This window comes from Montipora foliosa, chromosome 1 (assembly GCF_036669935.1).
Source record: "Montipora foliosa isolate CH-2021 chromosome 1, ASM3666993v2, whole genome shotgun sequence".
Lineage (NCBI taxonomy): Eukaryota > Metazoa > Cnidaria > Anthozoa > Scleractinia > Acroporidae > Montipora > Montipora foliosa.
The window spans coordinates 51,440,571-51,455,570 of record NC_090869.1 but is presented as its reverse complement, the minus strand read 5'-3'; the positions used below and the strand labels follow the sequence as shown (position 1 = coordinate 51,455,570).

General features: G+C 38.4%; 1 protein-coding gene and 1 long non-coding RNA gene across 2 annotated transcripts in view; one reads left to right on the top strand and one right to left on the bottom strand.

The window, feature by feature from the left end:
• The window catches only part of LOC137970952 (uncharacterized), a 29,378-nt gene that overhangs the window by 10,677 nt on the left and 3,701 nt on the right, over positions 1-15,000 (bottom strand). The window contains exons 3-5 of the mRNA XM_068817631.1: positions 8,164-8,278; positions 6,181-6,480; positions 5,158-5,448 (exon numbers count right to left, since the gene is read on the bottom strand). Of these exons, the coding sequence (XP_068673732.1) occupies positions 5,158-5,448; positions 6,181-6,480; positions 8,164-8,278 (706 nt within the window). The remainder of the gene's footprint in view (positions 1-5,157; positions 5,449-6,180; positions 6,481-8,163; positions 8,279-15,000) is intronic.
• LOC137978870 (uncharacterized) lies at positions 10,798-12,268 on the top strand. The gene is made up of 2 exons (XR_011118227.1): positions 10,798-11,094; positions 11,699-12,268. It is a non-coding gene; the product is annotated as an uncharacterized lncRNA (long non-coding RNA).

Sequence of the window (15,000 nt, the reverse complement as noted above, 5' to 3'; positions counted from 1 at the left end):
GTTCTAGAGGTATTAAGATGGTCGCAAAGAACTCCAGGGGGCTACCAGCTAAGCCCTCCAGTTCGCCATAGAAAGTCGCCGAGTGTTTTGCGACCTTGCATTTTCATTCTCAATGTGTTCAGTATTTCAAGTTCTCACTTCCGGTTTTATTTTTGTAAACTCAGAAAACATAAGAATATGTCTGTGGAGGAACGGGTTAACGCCCGGCTCGGCCAGTCTATTTGGGACTTACACACCACGGGGGTGTCACGAAAATTCCCTGTACTTTAAATTTATAGTATGTTTTTTCTTTTACTTAGATTTAAATCGTTGTCATTTCATTGTTGTCAAATGTAGATCGCAAGTGTTGATTATTTATCGTGAGTATCATCGCTTGATATCTTGTAATTTACGTCATATTAAAAACAGAAGAGTAACCAGGTGTTGGAAACATATTCATGTAAAAAAGCCTTCTCTGGTTAAGAACTTCCAGCAGATTAAAGCCTTTAAAAACTAAGATGTAAATGCGCGAGATGGGAATATATACGAAATGGAAGTGTGAAAAAATATTAAAAACGGTAAAAGGGAAAAAATGCGCTAATCTAAAGAAATGGAATATTGTTTTGGCAAAGGCTTGGAGTTATTGTCTGCTTCATTAGTGTTAGCGGTGTGCCAAGATTCCAAAGTTTTTCGAATTCGGAAGTTTCCTTTGTCAATCACTCTTGCATTGTTACGTTGAAGTCAATAGACCAAGCGTGAGGTGACTCAATAGACTCACGCCAAGCGTGAGGTGCAATATTAGAGCCAGTTTTACAGCTGTTTATATTTCGAATGTGTTCCTTTTCCCTCTTTGAAAAACCCCTTCCAGTCTCATCAATGGAGCTCCAGGAACAATAGGCTCAGGGGATTTTATACAACACATTGGTTTGAAGTTCAATAGGAGACTAAACTTAGGGGAAGGGAATTCTGGTTGCAAGGTCTTGTGAGGTCTTGAGAGTCTGTGCAGAGGCCCACCCTCACCAGTCCACACGTATGAGGGAGCTCTAAAACGCTCTTTATGCAGAGAGCCTTATCAGTATAAGAGTTGTTGAACTCTTTCTCTCCCATGTGGGAAGGATTTTCTTGGCTAGCACGAGGCGCAGCCTCGTTTTTGTGCTAAACTTGTTTTCATCTCATGATGTCATAAAATGACTACTTTCATTTCTAATTCTGGCAGACTTACAAAACTCGTGGATTTCATGAGGTCTATTAGCTTGATGTCGGTTACCTCTCGGATTTCTTGGAGAAGTTTGTCTTAAGACGGTGGTACACCTGAAAGCCGTTAGTGTTTCTGTGAAAAGGTTAGATCTATGCCTATAGACTGAAATGCTGTTTAGTAAACCTTTGAAACACATCATCATAATAGGTGATGGATTTCCTTTTCCGTACCTTTTCCCCCATTCCAGGGGGCCTTGTTACGCTCTCACTTTGTAACACACTGCTTTTTCTTGTACATTAGTTTAGGCTTATATAGCCCATACTTGGATCATTTCAACTCACTTTGTCAGACAACCAATATTTCAATTGATGCTTTTCTAAAACTTTTTAGAGTCTGAAAGAGCAAATACGCAGTATCAGTGTTTCCACAGCTTACAAAACAAAGAAATTCATTAGGAATTTTCTTGAATGCGGAAAATAAAAACTGTCATTGGATTCATGAGGGCGAAGGGATCCAACTTTGGACCAAAACTAAAAAGCAACTTTTGGTCTAAAAGTTGCTTTTTAAGCCTGTTGTTACAACCGTTTATTATATAGACAGGAGTGTTTTACTGGAAATTGCACCTCTCCTAATATTCATACCAAGCTACATCCGGGACCCGAGTGGCGTAAAGTGAAAAATCGGCTTATTGGTCTCACTTTGGGTAATTGATCAACTTTGTCGATTTGTTCCACCAACACGGCCCATAGTACAACCCAAAAAATAACCCGAAAATAAACACTCATCAAATCAAACTCGCTTCCAGGACTTTTCTCCCCCGAGAGTAGGGCCTATATAGCTGGCTCAAGTTCAGCTGTTGTTTTTTTTTAAAGTACACCGCTGACCAGGTACTGATTTTTTTTTTTATTAAATCGCAGGCTCAAGCCAGGTTAACTTAATGTAAGAATAAATAACACGGGAGCTCCGCTTTTATATTTGGCTAAAACTTTGTATTATCTGAAGGATTCCTGACACTAATCGGTAAACTGCGCTTACTTCGCAACTAACGAAGCCGAAAATGACCTAATAAAAAAGGGTGCTGAACGCCAAAAAACACAATTTATCAGGCTTCAGGTATTTAAAATGTGGATGACGGTATCCACCAGATAAATCACTATCCTAGGGATAAACACTAGCGAAACCAATTGAATTATCCAATGGATAGCGATTCCATGATCCTCGCTCTAACAACTGGGGCCAGAGTGTCTGCGCTACCGTAGCTCGATAGACAAATTGAAGATGCGTCATGTAGCGCTCATCAGCAACTTCCAGAGTAATTTGGATCTTAAGGATCAAGATCTACTGTGAATATCATGTGCGCAGTGATGAATTTGAATTTGATTAGTTCAGCGTGAATGCATGTTAGGCTTGGAGGCTTCTTTCCCTTATCCGTTGAAGTCACCAGAATAAGGAATAAATCTAGAACCAAATAAGAAATGAATTCGAGAAAAAACAAACAAAGAAACAAAGGATACACTAAGTCTTTTAACCAGTCTTTTCCCCCCGAAAGGCATACCTTCGTCTTTTCATGCAAAAAGGTGTTCTAGTAATTGTGAGACTTGATTCCTTAAACTCTTACTCTGTTGTATCTTTCCAATCTCCTTGCGGTGCTTGATGTAGCTAGCAGACAATCATATATCTTGTATTTTCCTGGAACTTGTTCTTCCAAGACTCTTCGCCTCAAGCCTGGACGTTCGCGGCTATTTAAAAATACGACTTTTCTTTCAGTCTACTGCAAAAAGTATTAAGAAGAAATTTCACGTTTTTCATGAAGACTAATTTCGATATAAATCAAATGTAGGACACGATTCAACCTCCTCATTTAAGCTTGAAATATCAGTTACCTTATAGAAAAGTTTTGAGCTGTAGTGGTTGTATCGTCCAACCAGTCTGGTAACGGCTTGAAATATTAAAGTTGGCAGTATTTGTTTAAAAAGAATACGTGTTGTGTTTCGGGTCCCCAACCGAACTCGAATACGAAAGGGGTGGGGATGATATTCGTCTCGCTTAAGAGTGTAAATTCCGGATTTTGGCCTCACTTCGGGTGTTCTTTGGAAAACACCATCATACTAAGCCCATACGTAGCCGTGAAGGTCTCAGTTAGAGTTCACGCGAAGAAATATAAAAATATATTTCATATGTTAAAAATATGGTCTCTTTTAGGGGTCAAAAAATTTTGAGTGAAGCCCAGATTGGTCTTCTTTAGGGGTTTCATTCAGAATTTCCGACAAGCATCCCCCCTTCATATGCAAAGTCCCTCCCCCCTTCCCCGGTGGAGCGGTTGATAAAGGTAAACTAATTTTACAGATCAGTGCACAAGATATGTAAGAATATTATTATCAGGTCTTAAAAAATATAAACTTTTTTGCTTTATATTTTACTCAAATACTAACCTTTTTTACAAAAGGTCATACAATCCCATTTTCATTATAGACGTTTGTCTTTTCCCCAACTGTTTTAATAGTAAACCCACGTATAAGTATCTCGAATTTGATTCCAATCACAGTATTTGCCACAAAAAATTGCAGATCTAGAATTTTAATTACCGTCAGTGCTGGGTACCTTCTGTGTTCGACGAACGGAATCATGTTGACGACGTTAGTGCAGGTTACCGAAATCTGCTTTGCAAAGTTAAAAAACAGGTGTTCCCTCTAGTCAGTCTGTAGGAGTCCTTTAAATCTATATTTTCCATAACATCTGATAAAAGCGACGTTTTTAACTTAAGCAGCTTACATATGAAATTTTTCATGATCGTGCTTCACAAACCATTTCAAGAAACTCAAATATATCACTGGACGGTAACGTCGTTCGTTCTTTGGCATAAGTCACGGACGGCTATAAAACCTCTTAAAAAGGGAATCATATCAGTAATAGACCCTTTGAGGCGTCTGATTTTCTGCCGGAGAAATTAGATTTGCATCGTGATGTGATGATTTCTTAAATGTGGGTGACTTTTGAAAGCGGTCAGTGTAAAACGCAGACTGCAGACCAGGGGTAAAATGCAGACTGAGGTTATAACGTAACTGTTGAAAAAGCCCAAACCCCTGAGAAATGCTGGCCTTAAGCCTAATTAGGCCTAAAACAATATTTAGGCTTAACTGTTAGCATTTCTAATGGGTTTGAGGTTTTTCAACAGTTAAATTATAACCTCAGTCTGCATTTTACCCCCGGTCTGCAGTCTGCTTTTTACACTGACCGCTTTTGAAAGTGGGTTTTGAAGTTGCGAAGAATCGCAAACGAACGAGTAAGTTTGGGATACTCCACGACGAGTGAATAAAAATCGTACAAGCGAACCAACCATGAAGTTATTTGTTTATTTTATAAGTCCTGAGATTTCTTTCAAGGAATAACGACAACAGAGACGTGACAGTATGAAGTGAGTCTTATTCACTCCAAGGTTCTAAAAGTTCAACATCTTCTCTCAAAATTTGTACTCGATGAAATGAGTTTATTCACTCAAAAACGTAAAAGCGCGTCAACATTTTCTTTTCAAGATTTCACCAAAAGGACGTAAAATTACTCTCCTCCAAAGGCCTTAGTCTCTTAAATCGATGCAACAAGTATTCGTTCAACTTCGTTGTTGGAATGTCTTCAACATATCTTATTTCATTCTTAGTTTCTAAAAAAGACTTGTAAGCATCTCTTTTTTTTTTTTGCAAGGTGGCCTTGTTCTGTTGTTCAGCAGTGAAATTGTCAACCGACTGAACTTGCGTCCACAGACCTTTCTGATATCAGGCTTGCAAATAAAAGGAAAGCTTAGCTTGCAAGTTTGACATAGTTTCTCAAATCATCACTTTCGTGCAATCAGACGCCGCAAACGATGATTTTTCACGAGTGAAATTTCATCGTTCGCGGCTGTGACTAAAATAAAACGATTTTTCCTCACTCTTATTTCTGTAAGCAAATCTCAGTACTTATATGATAAGTAAATTTGTGTTATATTTGCAAAGAATACACTTGACTGGCCCAAGATCCGCCTTCGCCGTCGGGCAGACAAACATCCGATTTTTCATACATGTCAAACTGCGTCAGTGATGCTGTAGCACTTGATGCACACCGTCCTCCATCTTGCACGGCAAACATGTTGAAGCTCTTTCGCATTGTAGCTACAGCGCACTTAGCAATGGCATTCTTCCGCGAGGTATAAGAGCCATTTAAAATGGAATCCATGTTTTCCAAGGAGGAGAATGATGAAGTTATGGAATCCCCGTAGCATCCAACGACTTTATAACCTAATTTCACGATCAATAAAACACAGCAGTTTAGTCTCTCTTTTTCACAAAAAATGCTGAGTGTTGGATATCATTGTAAAAGAACTGTACTTAAAAGCGTAATATAAACTCTTTTGTTTAACATTCGCGGTAATGGTCCCAAGAGAAAACAAAAGCAACGCTTATTCAAAATTTGGGGGAACAAACAAATAGTATTATGGTATTTTCCGCTTCGGCCAATTTGCCGCTGAGGCGAAAATTTCATGTATGATTTGGTTCAAATTTGTTTTGTATTAAAAAGCGCGCTCAACGGCATGAGTTGAATTTGACTGTATTTTTTTAATCAGGGGCAGGAATTTTTAATTTCAACCTAGTACATTGGCTGTGATTTCACCATCCATTTCGGCGTTGGCAATTGAAAAGTAGTCACAGGCGTTACTAGAAAGAAAGAAATGTAATGGCAAAAATTACCTTCGATACTTTGATTATCTCAAAAATAATATACTTTGCCCCAGGTTTGATCAGTCGCATGCCGACCTGCATTACTTGTAATTAATTGCAGACTGTTCAGTTTCGACTGAAGAGAAATGAGCTTTAGTCGAAACTCACAAACGCATTCCCAAAATGTCCGCCAGCAACGAGTCACCATACCTGGAGGCTATCACAAAGAGTACAGTTCGCTCCAATAGTTTGTATCTTAGCCTGCAGTCCTCGCATTTATAGTTGCCAAACGGATTCCATTTTAACACTCACCTGTGATATAGTATACCTGATTGGCCCACGGCCCTCCTTCACCGTCAGACCCACAGTCTGTCGATGTGCCGTATTTGTCAAAGGTATTGTACGCTGTAGCACTGGATGCGCACCATCCTCCATTTTGAACTGCAAAGACGCTGAAATTTCGTGTTTTTGCTGCTTGGTAGCATTTTTCGGTAGCATTTTGCCTATCTGGATAAGATCCATTCAACGTTGGATCCTGCTCTTCCAATGATGGTATGGCCCGGTCTTCTTGGTCTCGGAAGCAACCGATTGTCTCATAACGAGGAAAAGGTGCTAAAGAAAAAATATGGTAATTTCCCATCGATTGCATATTGACTCGGAAAATAGAATAGTAATTTAACAAATCGAAAGTGGTTCAGCGTTGTCTGTACTCTTGTCGACGATATAGACCGTATTCATAAATGGCGGTCACATTTATAATTCTTTTGTCCACGTGCAAATTAGCCTACCAAGCCTCATTTTAGCGCAAGAAATCGTTTCAATTCACTGTATGGTATCGAGGCTTGGTAGGCTAATTTGCACTTCGACAAAAGAATTATAAATTGACCTCCATTTATGAATACGGTCTATTCGTCATCACAGTGGTCAAAATGTTGTGAACTCACGAGGAGCAGTCAAGTGAGTCCACAACAAATTTTGACCAATGCTATGACGAATTTCGTTGTCGATGAGAGTACAGACAACGCTGAACCTCTTTCGATTTGTTTTTTACCACAATATCCAACGCTAAAGAAAGTGTTTATTTCAGAGCGTGACCAAAAAAGAGCAAGCGTTGTCTATAACTTTCTAGCAATATGATTGGTTTATTTACCAATATGGGCGTTCCTGATTGGCTATTACATTGCGTGACAAATTGACTCGATCATGCCACGTCCAGCATTGTGTAGACTCTTGATGATCGACAACGGCAAATTAGCCAATCAGATTGCGAGATTACAAGCCATTGTGGTAAAAAATTACTTTATTATATTGTGTCAACCGTATTTTGGCGAGGACCAGTTTGCTAAGTAGGACTGAGATTAGCCCCGAAATTACACTTAAAATTGAAGTGTACCAATCCGTTAAGTGTTGGCTCTTGATGACAGGGGAAAACTGGAGTACCCAGAAAAAACCCTTAACCTCAACCTACTTATGACGTTGAGTTCGGAAATCGAGCCCGCTACAAATTGGTGGAAAGTGGGTTCCCGCAGCACTGCGTCAAAGTTTCTCCCCGAAAGCCTGGTTAACATTGACCTTCCTTTGACTGGGGTGCGTTCGATTCAGGCTATTCCGGATTAAGAGTACGTGAAGAGATGACTTAAAACCGGGTATGTCTGGCGTTTTGAAGCAACAATGGTAATAAAGATATGTTTCAAATAGCTTTTTAGCAGGTGTTTGACAATTTTAATGTGGATCTCAGTAAAAACAAAAGATATCTAAAACTTCTATTACATGTATTCCTATTCCGGAATACGGTCAATCGAACGCACCTTTACTCCTCTTTGGTTTTCTTGTATATAAATGCACGAAATATTTCGTGTCTTGAGTTTAACTAAAAAATCGCTTGATATGAAGAACTCGATAAAGCCCAGTCACGCTGTGTCTACGAAAGTGTGTGGGTGGACTGAGAAGTATCAATGTTGTCAGTCAAATCCGTTTCTACCTAGCCGGGTTAAATTGGTGATCCTCATTCAATTTCACCTAGGTTGAATATTTAAAGCAGCTATTAACCCCCCAATTAATCTTAGTACGTATTCAACCTAGGTAAAATGAGGATCACCAATTTAAGCTAGGTAAAAACGGATTTTACCGGCAACATCAATACCAGGTTACACCGTACGCATCACTGTCGTTCAAGTATGAAATGTCCTATTGAGGCTTGTTTGTTGGCGTTCTTTCCCCGCCTTGCAAAGATTGCGTTCATTTGCTTTGCTCCAGCAAATTCATTGTCATTGCAATGTAAAACTCTCGACTTGCCTAGCTCACAGTCATGTCCAATGAACGAGAATGAACATAAACAACGATATCCCCTCTCTGTAAAACCGGTTTGACAGGTTCCACCGTTCTTGCAAGGGTTGTTTTCACAAGCACTCTGTAAAAGAGGAAAATAGGTTACTTGTGATCATTAAAGTAGCTGCATGGGAACAAGGAAGAATAAAATATTTTTGGCAGTAATTGTACTTCAAAATCAATTCTGGGAACAATGGAAAACAAGGAACCAAGGAACTCGACCTGAATGGTTCTTAGGCCTCTTAAGCCTTGTAAGTAAGTAAGTAAACTTTATTTAAACACGGAGAATCATCAGTTAAGCTAAAAAAAAAGTAACAAAAAAAAAAAAACGCTTTACAACTGTTTTACATGATTGCCGTGTGGAAATCCGATAGGTCAGATATTTGCTTGATTGTGCGTTTGAACTGCCCAATAGAGTCAGCATTTCTTAAGTATTGGGGCAAATTGTTCCACAAACAGGCCCCATTATAACAAAAACTTCGTTTCAAATAATTAGTATTTGGCTTGGGTAGAGTAAGTTTACCTTCTAAGTTTCTCAAGTTATATTCAGCATCTCGTTGACTGAAAAGGCGTTGAAGGTATTCCGGGCAAGATCGTGAATTGTTTTATACATAATTAGTGCTTTCTGTTTTTTACGTCGGAGAGAAAGCTTCTCCCACTTAAGACTATCGAGAAGGAGGTTGGAGCTCGTATCAAAGGGTAATTTAGTAATTACCCTAGCTGCGCGATTTTGTAATTTTTGCAGCTTATCACTTGACTGGCCACTTAAGCAGTCCCAGACAGGACTGCAATAATCAAACTGAGGTAATATTAAATCGTTATAAATTTGAAACGCAGTATTAGCTGAGATAAAGTGCCGTATTCGTTTTAAGGCTCCTATAGCTGAGGAAACTTTCCTGCATATTTCGTCTACATGATTTGACCAAGAAAGCCGATCATCAATGGTAAGACCGAGGGATTTAGTGCGATCTACTCCCTTGATCATTTCGTCATCAATTCGTATATCAACCTCGTCACATTGAGTGTTTAATCTCTGCCTAGATCCAATTATCATTAACTCGGTCTTAGCCACATTTAAACTCAACCTGTTCGCTCTCAGCCAACAGTTAAGGTTACTGAGTTCAGGAGTTAATGCTAGTTTAAGCTCTGTTAAAGTTTTTGCAGTTAGGGTTATATTGGTATCGTCAGCGAACATTCTCGGGGAAGCCTCCCGGAGGCAGTTAGGAAGATCGTTAATGTACATTAAAAATAGCAAGGGACCTAATATGCTGCCTTGCGGAACCCCAGAAGTAATAGTGCGAGGAGTTGACAATCTTCCATTAACGTTACATCTTTGGGTCCGATTGCTTAGCTACAATTGAAACCAAGTGATAGTTTCCTGGTCGGCCCCAAAGTATGACATACTGCGTAAAATGATTTCATGGTCGATAGTGTCGAATGCCTTTTTAAGGTCAATGAAAACGACGCCATTCAGGAAGCCATTGTCGATGTTAACAGACCAGCTATTTGTCGCCTCAAGCAAAGCTGTAATGGTACTGTGTAAGGAACGGAACCCTGACTGGCAACTTGACAGCAGTTTATTATCATTTAGGTAATGGTAAAGTTGGTCATAGACAAGTTTTTCAAGCACTTTCGAGACTACTGGGATAACGGAGATGGGGCGATAGTTATTTATGTCTGATTTTGAGCCTTTTTTAAAGATCGGTGTCACCCTAGCCAATTTCCATTTAGTTGGATAGATTCCCGTAAGGATTGATTTCGTAAATACGTCTGTTAGTGAGGGTGCAGCAATACTAGCTGCCAGTTTTAATGACTTACTAGGGATCTTGTCAAGGCCAGTGGCTTTCTTTTCATCGATTTTTTTCAGCAGGTCTAGAACAATGTCGATACTCGGGGGTTTTAGAGAAAACGAATTATCAGAGGGCGACAAGAATGATTCAGCGTCAACTTCTCCAACCGGAACATCACGAGCTAGCATCTTCGCAATGTTAGTGAAGTGCACATTGAAAGCTTCCGCCATATCATCGGCGTTATTTATAGATCTATTATTAGCTTGGATTTCCAAAATATTGGACGACTTACAAGTACTCCGTGAGCTAAGCTCGTTAATAAGATCCCAAGTTTTACGTGGATTGCCTTTGCTAGTTTCCAAGTTTTCAGAAAAATATCGTTTTTTAGCAAGTTTAGTTGCATTATTCACCTTGGTTCCTAGCCCGTTTGAACTGCTGCCACATGGCATGATCATTTGTAGAGATCGCTTTCTTTTTAAGAACATCTCTTCTGCGCATTCTGAGCAATAATTCATCCGTTATCCACGGAGATCTCTTGTTACGAATTCTTTTTGATTTTAGAGGCGCGTGTTTGTCCATGCAGCTGACAAACAGGTTTTTCCATTCTTGCCAAATATCATTTGGATCAGAGTGCGAACTAACATTCCTCCATGGCATTCCTCCATGGCATGGCATGATATGTTAGCTACGCCGTGCTAATGAGGCCCAGCAAGGCCGAAACAGCTGTCCACGGTTGCTAATTGACCGGCTGAAATGGTTGTGCGCATGAGTGATGTGTTGGTCACACCGGGTTGTTCACTGGCGAAAAATGTCTGCGCATGAGTCGCGCGATATGACACGTGATGCGTTTCCGGGACTATCATTGGCTCTCGTGAAAAAAACACTCCCGAGATGAACAGAAAAATGGCTGCGGTTTGAGTATCGGTAGCTTGTTGGTTTCCGTTCTTTTTAGAGCGATCAAGGCTAGTTTTAACGCCAGTTTCAAGTGGAATGTATTCTTAGAGAACGTACTTGTTGTGTAAAACGTTTGAAAGTTCAATCCAACCAGCATCCTCGGAAAGTTTGCTCCTGGAAAATTTTATTTCGTGGGATAAGAGCTGCGAAACAGGTGAGTTTTTTACGCAATTTTTAATGTGGAAAGTTTGTTGCCACCGGGTACAAAAAGTTACTGTAATGTGCAGAAAGGAGGATTCCCAAGGTTTCCGTTCATGTGTCAATTGGCTTGTACCAGGTGGCAAGGAAATGGCAATATTGTCCAACGTGAAGGTTATTTTTTTCTGCGTTACACCTTACGATCGGCACCTCTACATTAATGATCAATGATTCGATCAGATGTGAATTTGATTTTGAATGTGATTGTGTCATTGGGAACGTAACCCTAGCTAGTATCAAATATTTTAAATAGCTGCTTTTAAGGTCATTTACCCTTTTCTGGTGAAGGTCTAAGTTATTATACTTTTTAGCAGTCACAACTCAACGATCCTTGCGTTCAAGTAGTTTCCAAGTGATGGTCGGATTTGCAATTGATTCGAGTTTAAAATCAAAATCAAAATCCATGTTAGTTAAAATAATGTTTGGAAGAACAGAATTGTACGTACAGATGTATATAGATATCTATAGATTCAGGTTCGTGACTGTTTTTGAAGTCTTTTTTTTTTTTTTTTTTAGACTATTGTTTTCCGGAAGCATTAATGATGTAATTTTGGTTTTAGGGGACTGTCATGTGTTGTTGGATCAAGGAAATTCTGTTTTGAGTCAAGTATGGTTGACAGTGGATAGTTGTTCCTGAAAAGGCTGAAAGGAAGCTTTATTGCCTTGGACTTTTTTTGGTTACACCCCGCATGTTTGGTTTTTTCTTAGATGGCAAAATTTATTAATATATTATGTGATTTGGAGCTGCAGCTAGAAACAGTGTCTCATGCATAAGGTCTCATTGGGTTTGATGGTAGTAAAATAATTTTGGTAAAAAATATGTTTAGAGTTTTTATCATAACTTCTCATCTTGGTCCTGCTGGACTTCAAACATGCTCTACCATTTTGCACAAGGAACTTGTCAATCAACCATTACCTTTTGGTGTATTTGCAATATGATCTTTTGGATAGCAATTGATTTATTTTTCTTATTTCTTACGTGTAGATATCCTATGTCTGTCACATACTGTAGTTAGTTTTAAGCTTTTATGTCCTGTAGTGTATCTTTATTATAGTTAGAACATGACCCCACAAGCATGTGTTATTGCTTTAATATTGATTGTGTTTGAATAAAGGATATTGTGGTCTTGTCTTGTAGATAATGCAAAACAGCCTCAGTTGTATTTGCATTATTTCTGAATGTTACTTTTTTGAAGGGCAAACCATTAAAAAGTGCACAAAGTTTGCAGGAGTTCAGGAAAAATATTCAAAATATTCATTGATTTGAAGTTCCTGAAGCAGGTAAATCTTGAAGAGTTCATGCAACCATATTTGGAATATATGGCATTTCTATTTGGGAATGTTCAAGTCCACAGAATTCATTTTCTTTATATTGAGAAGTACTGTAAGACTGTTGACTCCATGGGGTTCCCCATTGACGAGTAAAATCGTCTGGTGTTAGACAGAGCAAAATACTCTGGCTTTAGACAGAGTAAAATACCAAGTATGGCCGGTTTAGGGGTGAAAGGGTTAATTAAATATCATCATTACTTTGACTTTTTCTTCATTTGAACGAAAACAAAGTGTTTAATCATTACCTCCACCATTGCTATACAACTGCATTGGCTTTTAGAACAAAGTATCAAAGTTGAAGCTGGTGGCTCAAGGAGAAAACTTTGCAAAAGTTAGGTTAAAAATACTTTTATGGTATTTGAGTATTATTGAAGAACAGATTTGCATAATATCATTAAAGTCATTAAATCAATGAGAATCCAAACATGAGGATGCAGTTTGCTCAGGAGGGGTCCTTAGAGGTAACAGAATCTTGTTTTGTGGATGTAGGCTAAAGAAATCTGACCCCTTAGAGGAACCAGTTCTAAATTGACAAATGACTGGCATTTTATAATTCATAAGTAAAAGTTATTTGCTCTCTTACCAAATTGTTCTACAGTTCCATTCATTTTTTCAGATTGATAGCCTTAAATGACTGCAGCAACTCTGCCAGCTGTTTGGTCTCAGTATCATAAGCAGTACAAAACCACAAAATTTTCTCCAAAAAGGAACAGCAAGAACCCCTGTCATTTTTGCAAGGGAATCCCCCTTGGGGTAGTTTGTTCACTTCACACCCATTGTTTAACACTATCCAGGGACTAAACCAAGGATGAAAATTGATTACAGCTTAAATAAATTGGACCCCTTTTTTTAATTTCTGACACTTACTGCATTCAACTTTAATTTATTCATCCTTTGAAATGGTAGGAATGATTGCTATTATTTACAGCAATTGCTAAAAATTCATTGCATCTAATGTTGAAATACATTGTATTTTTACATATGATTTATGAGTCAATGAGTCATGAGTCAATGAGTTAGTGCAGTTACCCTAACCCATAAAATGAAAGCTAAAATTTAACCTAACCCTGCTTAGGCCTGATCACTGAAACAAGGGCTTAGGCTTAATCAATAAATTATCTCTAATATATAATATTGACTGTGTGTCTCATTGACTAATTGACTCATAAATAATGGGACCTCTTTACATATGGAAAGGTAACAGGAGTTATTTCTGTGAAGTCTTATCCAGAAAACTGCAACATGGGATTATGCACCTTTCAAATGTAGCTTTGTATGCTTTTCCTCAATGTCTTTGAATGATTATTACAGAAAATTATACAAAGTTATGGTTTTTTTTCAAGTTAAATCTAATGCAAGGGGATTAAAATTATTGAAGCAGTTGTGTTGCAACCAGAGTCCGCAAAGAGAGGTTAAATAATAATTTGTTGTCCTGGAAGTACTTAGTAGGCCAGCATGAAATTTGTGAAATGTTTTGGAGGGTGGCACTGAATCACCTTCAACAAGTTTTCTAAACTTTGAAGATACCTAATTTTATATCCTCCTGCTGTTTTATTGCTAGAAGATAAAATCAATTCCTGATTAAGTATTTTTGTTGTCAATGTGGTGAAAGTGCCTTATTAGCAGTTAAGTAATATTTTGTTACAGTAAAATTCTCCCTGCTAGTAAGCTGGATTTCTGAATCAAATTCTCAACTTAGAATGTTGTTGTTTTGGCCATTCAGAGTTAACCTAATCTGTGTTTATTTCTATAATTTGGAGGGAAGCAAACAATTTGCATTTTGCTTGGAACAATAACAATATATAATTGCAACTAAAAGGTTTCCTTTCTAGTGTACCCAATATGAGGTGCTATGACATGGTTATTATTACTGCTAAATTCACTTTAAAATTTATTTTTGAAGGACTGAAATACATTTCTAAATTTTCCCCTCGGTCTTAATAAATTTTCCTCTATGGAACACTTGAATGACAATTTTAACAACTTAACTTTGAAAAAAAAAAGCGAAAATCTTAACATTTTCTGTTAGATGCGGGGCCCCGCGGAAACATCGTGTAACTATTTAGTTGGAAGAGGAACCACTTGGAAATTTAGTGGTATCTTTTTTGTTCCACTTTTTGAAAGATAAACGCATGAATTGAAATCAAGATGGTAGTCCATTAGCTGGTAAGCTCCACAAACGAATTTCCACTCGAACACTGTCACAGCAACCGAGACTCGCGTTGGCCTTGAAATTTTTAAAGAAATTTCCCTCGTAGCACTGTTGGCTCAAAAGAGAATCTCGCTGGCATAAAAACGCACTATGCAGTCAAACATTCGTCCGTTTTACGGCCTGAAAAAAAGTCTTTTTACTGTCGTCGGAGATCTAATAAACACTGAATGGCAGCCATGTTTAAATTGAGGTATTGAAGTCACATGACAAGGCCTCGACCAATCAGACATTTTTCGCCAGTGAAACCGGGTTGATGTTAGCGTGTGTCACCTTGCTTTTTAATTTTGTCTTTCACAGGAAAATTGGGCATTTTTTCCA